Source organism: Ovis canadensis, chromosome 8, assembly GCF_042477335.2.
Source record: "Ovis canadensis isolate MfBH-ARS-UI-01 breed Bighorn chromosome 8, ARS-UI_OviCan_v2, whole genome shotgun sequence".
Taxonomy (NCBI): domain Eukaryota; kingdom Metazoa; phylum Chordata; class Mammalia; order Artiodactyla; family Bovidae; genus Ovis; species Ovis canadensis.
In genome coordinates, this window is record NC_091252.1 from 41,062,379 (window position 1) to 41,071,319 (window position 8,941).

Below are 8,941 nucleotides of genomic sequence, written 5' to 3' on the forward strand. Positions count from 1 at the left end.
AGTTCGCACAACAGAGGGGTTTTATTTTCTGGTATATGACCGGTAGGGGGCAGCATGTCCCCACAGAGAGTCCGGCTGCATCATCCGATGATTGAACAAACTCTAGCAGGGGGACTTGGAACCTACTCAACCAAAAATGCTCCTTCACTTGGTTACCTTCACTGCCATCTCCCGGCTGGAGTTCCTGGGTGTGGAACAAAAGCTTAGCTAAAAAAACCAGGATACATCAAAATTAAATGCATGGAATTGCTATCACATTTCACATCCATTTTGTTGACAAATGCTGAAAATGTCAAATATGTTCTGTCCCCCTAGAATTAGGATTACTATTTTACCTTAAAAAGAAAATTAATCTGCTCCCTTAATATTACCCTATTCAGCCAGTAAATATTGATTTGAGTGCTCAACGAAGAGAATGTGGGGTAAGGGAGATGGGCCTCTCAGAAAACACTTGGCACCTGGGTCAGGAAACCTTGGTTCTGGCTTTAGGTGAGGCACTATAAACTGGCTATGTGGCTGTGGGTAAGTAACTTAACTTCTCTGTGCCTCAGAAATGAAGTTTGCCTTACTGACCTCATAGGTGCCCATAGAAAATACCACCTGCAAAGATGCTGAAAAAAAGAGAAATTGCTAAACAAATGAAAGATTTCAAAAGCCACATTATGATGACTAGATCCTAGAGCAGTAGAGGTGGCAGCTTAGTGAGTCCTTACTATGTGCCAGGCACTCTGCTAAATGTACATGTCAGCTCAAGGCTTTGTGAATTGTGCGTGATCATTAACTGGTGATGAGGCGCCTTACCAGATTTAAGTACTTCTTGGTGCTTGGTATGTCTTTCATGAATCATACAGCAGCAAAGAAGGTGCCTGGGACCTTCAGGGCAGGAGCAAACATTACCTGAGAGCTCCCCGTGTGAGACAGGCTCTGTTCTAACCCTTTAATATTTATTTATTGATTTGGCTGGGCCAGGTTTTGGCTGCGGCACATGGGAGTTTGATCTTCGTTCTGGTATGTGGGATTGTTAGTTGCGGCACTCAGGATCTTTTAGTCGTGGCATGAGAACTCCCAGTTGGGGCATGTGGGATCTAGTTCCCTAACCAGGAATTGAACTTGGGCCTCCTGCACTGGCAGTGTGGAGGCTTAGCCATGGGACTGCTAGGCAAGTCCCACAATAACCCTTTAATAAATTTAATAATGTCTCCATTATCTCCAATTTAAAGATGAAGAAACTGAGGCTTTTTGCCTCAGGTAGAAGTAGCACAACCAGGATTTGGACCAAGGAGAGCTGGCTCTAGAGTCTTTTCTTCAGCACTCCATTAGTTCATCTCTTGAAATCAATAACGAGGAGGGAGGAGGAGGAAAGAAGGAATAGGAAAAGAAGATGAAGGACAAAACAATTAATGTATCCTGTGAATACCACCATTTAGCTCAACAACCATTCTCTGAAGAACTTACGGGACCTTCCTTGGGACTAGGCACTTCTGGGCCACAGCCCATTCATGCCCTGGAAAAGACCAGGTTATTTCTAAACAGTGTGATAACACTGTAAAACAGGAAAGTCCGCTGGTGCAGGACAGAAATGCCTGTGTTCCCAAGTATGTACTAAAGTGGAAAGTTACTGAGTTAAAGTGACTGGCCAGTAGGGCACAAGCCCATTCAGTCACAGACCGGCTACTGTGGATTCCATTTCTACTCTGCTCCCATAAAACAAACCTTGTTTAACTAGGCTGTTCTGCAAAAGTACCAGTTAAATACATTTACAGCCATACTGCTTCCCGGTGGCTCAGCCATAAAGAATCTGCCTGCCAAGCAGGAGATGCGGTTTCATCCCTGGGTCGGGAAGATCCCCTGGAGGTGGAATGGGCAACCCACCTCAGTATTCTTGCCAGAAAATCCCATGGACAGAGGAGCCTGGCGAGCTACAGTCCATGGGGTTGCAAAGAGTCGGACAGCACTGAGCCACTAACCAACAATAGTTTTACTGTGTTTGGACTCTGCTTCCAAGACCGGAAAACAGTCGGGCAAACTTTAAATAAAAAAGATTAAGTAACGTAATTACAAATTAAAATTTAAAACGTCCACCAGTACAATAGTTTCTACTTTTCACTGTATGCCTGAAAGTTTTCACAGTAGGATGGTTGGAAAATATATTCTACTCAAATCTGCAGAATAAGGACTAATCTCCTACAGGCGCCAGTTCATTAAACTGCCTAATGGCAGCTATGGAAAAGTAATAGCCTTATCCCCAAAGCTTTTGCTCTTTAAACAGATAACAACGAGCAAGTGCGTTGCAACAGAGGCCAAAAAAGCCTGTCCCCAGGAATTCCACTGGGGCAGCGAATTCTAGAGGGACCGCCAGGGAGGTTCCCGCTCCCTGGGTGGGACCTAGTAGCAAAGCCACGTGGGGAGGGCTGAAGGGGCCTTTAGGGCTGGGGAGGGGGACCATCCGTCAGGGCAGGTCACGGTCTCTTCGCCCCTGTCCGCCAGCGGCGGCAGGGAGGAGCGCCGAGAACCAAAACTCAGTTGTCGCCAGTGTCGGGGCAGCGAGTCTGCGCCCGGTGGGCGGCTCCCCACCTCTCGGGAGGATGCGGACGTGGGATGCCCCAGGGAACCCTCACAGCCCGGCGAGCACCAGGAGCTCCAAAAACAAAGCGAGTGGCGGGGGGGAAGGGAGGGCGCGACCAGCGAGGGGCAGAGCACACGCGGTGCTCCGAGCGCGGGCGCCGCCTGCGAGCCCGACCCGCCAGCCTGGGAAGGGCGCGCGCCTGCCGGCGCCCGGTGCCCCTTGCCAGGTCCGGGACACCCACAAAGCGCGAAAATTCCCCTTTCCTACGGGGCGGAGATTTGAGAAAACCCAAGTCGGGGTCCGCGCAGCAGCTAGAGCCGGGACTGGAGGCCGCGCGTTGCGCGGGAGGCTGAAGACTTTTCTTTTGGGGGGATAAGATGGCAGGTCCGGGAAAACAAAGGAAACTTGGGCACGGGCCTGGGAGCGGAGTGTGCGGCTCACGAGTTCGCCCCGGGTCCTGTGTGGGAGTCACTGGGCGGCCTGCGCCAGCCTGCACACTGCCCGCCCGGGGAAAACATAAAGCATCCCTCCGGGAGCCGGCGGCGCCGGCCGCCCACCTGCCGCCCCGGGGTCTCCGGGCCGGCGGAGGGAGAGGGCGCTGCGAACCCAGCGGGGGCCGGGAGGCAGAGAGGAGGGGAGGCGGCCGGCGGGCGCGCGCTGGGGGCGGCGGTGGAGGAGGGGAGCGCGGGTGGGCGGGCGGCGCCACGTCACGGCTATTGTGGCTGGCCCGGTATATAAGGTCCCGCCCGCCGGCCGCGCTCCCCACCTTGCCTGCACCCCGCCAGCGGTCCTTCGGCACCCTGCAATCCAGCGAGACGCGCTGCGCACCGACGGAGCGGACATGGGGAGAGCGATCGTAGCCAGGCTCGGACTGGGGCTGCTGCTTCTGGCGCTGCTCTTACCTACGCAGGTGAGGTCCTGGCGCCCGGCGAGGCTCAGGGGCTCAGGGGCCGCGCCCGAGGCGGGTGGGACCGCCCCCAGGGAACGGTCTGCGCCCCCACCTTCGGTTGTGGATCCGAACTAGGAGAGAGAATCTAGTACAATCTGATCTGGGGCGAGAGGGGGCGGCAATTTGGAGCCCACTTTCCACTTCCTGGCAGGCTGTCCCCACCCTTTCGGCAGCCCCGAGAACAAAGCACCTCCACGCGTGGGCTAGGAGGACCTTGCCCCACCCCAGGTTTCGCACAGCCCTTCACAGGCTGCCTGACGCCCACCGCCCGCTTTCACGCAGAGCGGGAAAAAATGCGCCCCCCACCCCTGGAGCACCCAGAGACCTCAGGCCCTTTGGGGAGGTCGTCCCCGGATCCCACGAGCGCCCCGCTTCCCTGTACGAGTGTCTTCGCGTCCCCTAGCGCATCACACAAAGAGAGAAGAAGATCCCCCTCGGGGGGCGCAGCTCTCGCCCATCCTCCACTCAGAGCTAGTTCGTGGATCCCGAGCAAGCCCCATTCACTGACCCTGTTAACCCACCTCAGTCCCGCGTGTTCGGGGCTGAAGTCTAGGGGGGACCCTCTCCTGACCCTGTGCTCTCCTGGGCACGACCTTACAGGTCACCAACGGAACCCTCTGTTAGCCAGATTGGCTATCTCTGGACAGGCGGCCGATGGGACATTTGGGTCCCGAGTCCCCGCCAGGCTTTGTCCCTGTCCCCGCGGCCTCCTCAGACCCTCTGTCCCGGGAACACGTCTTGCCCACGGTGTCGGGCGGGTGGGTGCGCGGCGGCCGCGAGGGAGGCCAGCGGCGGCTGAGCCTGAGAGACCGAAGGTGGGGGGCGCTGGGAGGGCAAGAAGGGGCATTTGTCTCCGGTAGCTTGGACTTGGAGGGTAGGTAGGGGTGCCCCAGCGGTGGGGTCTCCATCGCCTTCCGTTGGGGCTTTCTGAGGAGGGTCCCCTGGACACTTCTTCCGAAAAAGTTGGGTGCGCCAGGTCCCCAGACATCCAGCCGCCGGGCTCACCTGGGAGCGCAGCCTGAGAGAGGAGCGCTCCTCGTCTTCCGCTCCGCGGACCGGGTAACTGTACCCTATTGTTTTGCGGGTCGGCTGCTCTCCCGAGCCTTTCTCGATTCCTCAGTGGGGGAGGGGCGTGGCCACTGGAAAAGCTGGTCTCTCCCACCCCGCCTCGTCTCCTTTCCCAGCCAGATTCAGTCCCATACCCCTAAATTTCAGAGGGTTTGAGGTTAAGCAAATAAATCTTTGGTAGCTTAGTAGGGAAACTTATGTTTACTGTCAATTTCATATATTAACATTAGTTTTTTTCGTTGGTGTAGAGGACCCTTTGATTCTCCTATGGATGCACTGGGCTCAGGTTTGTTTTTATTTTAAACTCACCTGATGCACCAAGGCTTTGTTGGATAAGAGATTACCTTCAGGGATCCCAAATCAGGTCTTGCCCCCAAATAAGGAGCCCTGTTTTATATTGTTCCCTATATTATTAATGCTTTCCTTTTACTGGGAGTGCTTTTCTTCTTGGTAGCATACTCTTTTGGGTAGGTGCCAAATAAATATATTTGATTTTATTGAGATTTTTAAAATTAGTCTATTTTAGATAGGCTTTATAAAATTTCTAGTCGATGTTTGCTGAATGTCCTTATGGGTTTTACAACAAAAGAAGCTGGGTTTTCTATGGATTTACAACAAAGGATAAAATGGTTTTATCTTTGAATTAATAGGTAGCCAAACATACATGTGGCCCAGACCTGCTTGGTGCCAGGTTCTTGTCCCGGCTGTAATCAGAAGCCCTTTAAAACCCTCTCTTGCAGTGAGAGCTGAAATCTCCCATCTGCCTTTGTTTCCTGACAAAGGAGAGATTACCATGTGCCCTGCTGGACTGTGCATTTTATGACTTGAAAAATAGTGTGGTGAATGATGCCACTCAGGCACTGGGGTGCTGGGGGACCTTGGTCCTTGGCCACAGTGCTGGGCTTAGTGACCAGGCAGGAGGGCTGCTGCTTGTGAAAACAACATCAAACCTTCTCATCTGTTGTGAAGTCATTCCGACTTTATGATGCTTTGGGTGAGATCATTTTGCCTTAAGGCAGAGGCTCGTTATATTTTTCAACTTAAGACAAATATTGTGGCCATTTTTGAGAAGGGCTGTATATGATTTCCAGACTTCAAAGGAGCAGATAAGATACCCAGGGCCCCTTAAGTTTAGTGCAAAGTTGTACTAAACAGGTAGGTGAAAGTTACCCAGCGAATTCATGAGGACATTCAATTCTCAAAACATATGTCTCGAATTACCGTGTTTTAAAATCCAAATAATTAGTGCAACTTTAAAATCTCCCCCTTCTTGAGAAAGTAGAAGAAGCCTATTTGTAACACCAGTAAGTCAGTATAATCACAGAAAGTGGGTTAGGTACCTTGGTTCCTTATTACTTTATAAAGAATTAAGGGTCAAGTCATACACTTGGGAGTTACATAGTTATTGAAGAACATTTTTGTTTGCTTGTTTTTAGTTATTGTTACTTGCAGTCATTAATCATCACTAGGTAGTTGTTTCTGAAACTAAAGGATCTTGGTGGGACTAAGAAATTCAGAATGAAATGATGTGGGTAAGGGAATAATGGGAAAAAACCTCAGACTGTATCATCTATCTTAATGGCATATTAAATGTATGTGGAGAGACAACTGTAATGTGGAAATTGATCAGTGTGACTTCTTATATATTTTAGACTTACTCAAATCAAACAACCGTTGTAACACCTTCAAGTAACTCCTCCCAGACTACCTCACCTGCCCCTCATCCAGCCAATGCCACCACCAAGGCAAGCGATGGTACTCTGCAGTCAACAGCCAGTCTCTTTGTGATCTCGGTCTCCCTTCTACATCTCTACTGTTAAGAGACTCAGGCGAAGAAACATCTGTACTTCACCATCTTCTAAATCCAGTTCAAATGGCATCTATACATCCTGTGTGACAAAGGAAAAAAAAAAAAACGAAAAAGAAATCTTCATTGAATAAATCTGCTAACTCCACACCTTATTTAATTGACAGAAATTATTGAGGATCCCAAATTTGTTTGAAGAGCATGTGAAGGGTTTGACTAGATGATGAATGCCAATATTAAATCTGCTGGAGTTACCTGTTCAAGATGAAGAGAGACAACATCCAAAATTAGTTGAGATGATTTCCTTAAATGTGGCTTAAGAAGTATGGACACATAAAGCTCTACCTTGAAAATGAGAATAGATTTTATCTTACATAGAGATAAAGAATGGGCTGTGGAACAGATTCAGTTTGCATTTGGTTCATTAAATTTATAAGGCCATAAAACAATTAGGTAAAACAGAAAGCTTTTGTGATTTTATCTGTATGTACATTAGCAGGAACTTCCAGGAGTTACTGTAAATTCTCAAAGTGTTGTTTCAGCAGTACTAATTTAATGCTGACATATGATAGATAAAATTTTATGTTAAGCTATCAACTGTTCTCTTGGGAACTGAACTTTTCCTCTGGGGCTTTGGGCTGACATTGCATTTGACTTTTTATACAGTGCCAGGGCAAAGATGGATTAATCTACCCCAAATTCAAGCATAATGAATACATTTTGCTTACGTACTATTCCTATTCAAAAAGAACACTAGATTCATTTGAACAGATAACAAAGAATAGAATTACATTGCTGTTAATGAATTTCAAAATATTTTTTATTTCTGCATACATTGAATAACTTTTACAGTTTAAAAAATGATCTGTTTCGAAGGTAAAATTGACAAATTTTGAAATGAAAAAGGCTAATATGTGAAGGAGCCAAACTGTAAATCAAATATTTGTGAAGTCAATACTGGAGCTTGCTTACATTGACTTTAGAAAAACTTTTATACTCTTTTCTGTAAATACTTCTTTTTAAACTGAATCAGAGTAGCCACATTTGGAACACTTTTTGTTATCATTTGATATTTTTAGATAGTTAGAACCTGGTCCTAAGCCTAAAATGGGCTTGATTTTGGAAAGTAAATCTTCTCACAACTGCCTTGATGCACAGCAACCTTTTTAAAAATAGACACTCCCTAAAGTCTTTTGTTCACATGGTCACACACTGATGCTTAGATATTCCAGAATCTAATATGGCCACAGTAGTTTTGAAAACCAAAGTCATTTTTTTCCCCATCTTTAGAAACCAACACTGGAATAAACAGCCAACAGATCTCAAGCTACTGTGTGTGTGAATGAACACTCCCTTTTGTTTCACACCTGAATGCTGTATATCTGTTTTGGATTGTATATTGTGTTTGTGTATTTATGCTTTGATTCATAGTAACTTTTCATGTTATGAAATTGATTTGCATTAAACACAAACTGTAAATAAAAAGAGATGGCTGAAAGAGCAATCCATTGAATTATAAGTTTTTCCCAATGCCTGGAATACTTTGTGAGTTTGTCATGGTTGTATGAGTATTTAAACCACTAGGGACATACCTCAATATTTTCCTATTAAACAGAACATTACAGTTAAGCTGTTTTGCACTGGCAACTAGCAACATGTCTTGATAAAACAATTCATCTAAAAGCTGACATCTTTCAGGCTTGAAGTGGGCATCCCTTACTCAGCAACTATTGAATGCCAGCTATGTGTCAGGATACTGAAGTTTTGATTGAACGCTGAACTTGCTCAACAAGGCTTTTTACTATAATTGAGAAAAAGAGTATGCATAGTGACAAATAGGCAGTCTACTGGCAAGTAGTGCTGTGAGGAAAACAGGCCAGAGTGGCAAGTCATGAGCTGTGATTGACTATGGATGGACATTTAAGCTGAGGTATGGAGGATCTGGAGGGAAATTCCTGGTGGGGGGAACAACACACGCTAACACACGCTAAGTCCTTCAGTCTGCTTAATCATTGGCACTATTTTCATATCTGTACAGGAGGCCACATTTCCATCTGCTCCTTTAGTACTCCTGAACTCTTTTGACTCTTATTAAAGTATAGTCCTGGACTTCCGCTGCTTAGTTGCTCAGTCATGTCCAACTCTTTGCAGCCCTATGGACTGTAGCCCGCCAGGCTGTTGTCTGTCCATGGAATCTTCCAGGCAAGAATACTGATGTGGGTTGCCATTTCTTAACTTCACGAGATCTTTTCAAACCAGGCATTGAATCTATGACTCTTGTGTCTTGTGCACTGGCAGGTGGATTCTTTACCACTAGTACCACCTGGGAAGCCCTGGACTTGTAGCTCTAGCCAGAGAAAGGCTGGAATTTGGTAGTAAGTTTCTTGATCAGAAGAAATGTTGTGTGGGTCTCCATGATGGTTGGTAGGATTTTCTGTGAGTCCAAGGATAGTAGTTTTGGTAGATGCATTGTATGCGGGGAAGGCAAATCCATATTCAGAATAAGTGTTTATTTCTTAAAGAATAAAATGCTACCCTTCTAGATGATGTG

At 47.4% G+C, this 8,941-nt stretch overlaps 1 protein-coding gene across 1 annotated transcript; it reads left to right on the top strand.

Annotated features, from left to right (window-relative positions):
* Positions 1 to 2,703: 2,703 nt before the first annotated feature.
* CD24 (CD24 molecule) lies at positions 2,704 to 7,894 on the top strand. Its single transcript, XM_069598247.1, has 3 exons — positions 2,704 to 2,792; positions 3,306 to 3,476; positions 6,236 to 7,894. The coding sequence occupies exons 2-3, from the start codon at positions 3,408 to 3,410 to the stop codon at positions 6,401 to 6,403; spliced, it is 237 nt and encodes a 78-aa protein (XP_069454348.1). The 5' UTR covers positions 2,704 to 2,792; positions 3,306 to 3,407; the 3' UTR covers positions 6,404 to 7,894.
* The last annotated feature ends 1,047 nt before the right edge of the window (positions 7,895 to 8,941 follow it).

Excerpts from the sequence above, each read along its gene's own strand:
- CD24 (XM_069598247.1), top strand. The coding sequence starts at position 3,408 with ATGGGGAGAGCGATCGTAGCCAGGCTCGGACTGGGGCTGCTGCTTCTG. Across the intron at positions 3,477-6,235 it reads CGCTGCTCTTACCTACGCAG|ACTTACTCAAATCAAACAAC; the intron begins GTGAGGTCCTGG and ends TATATATTTTAG.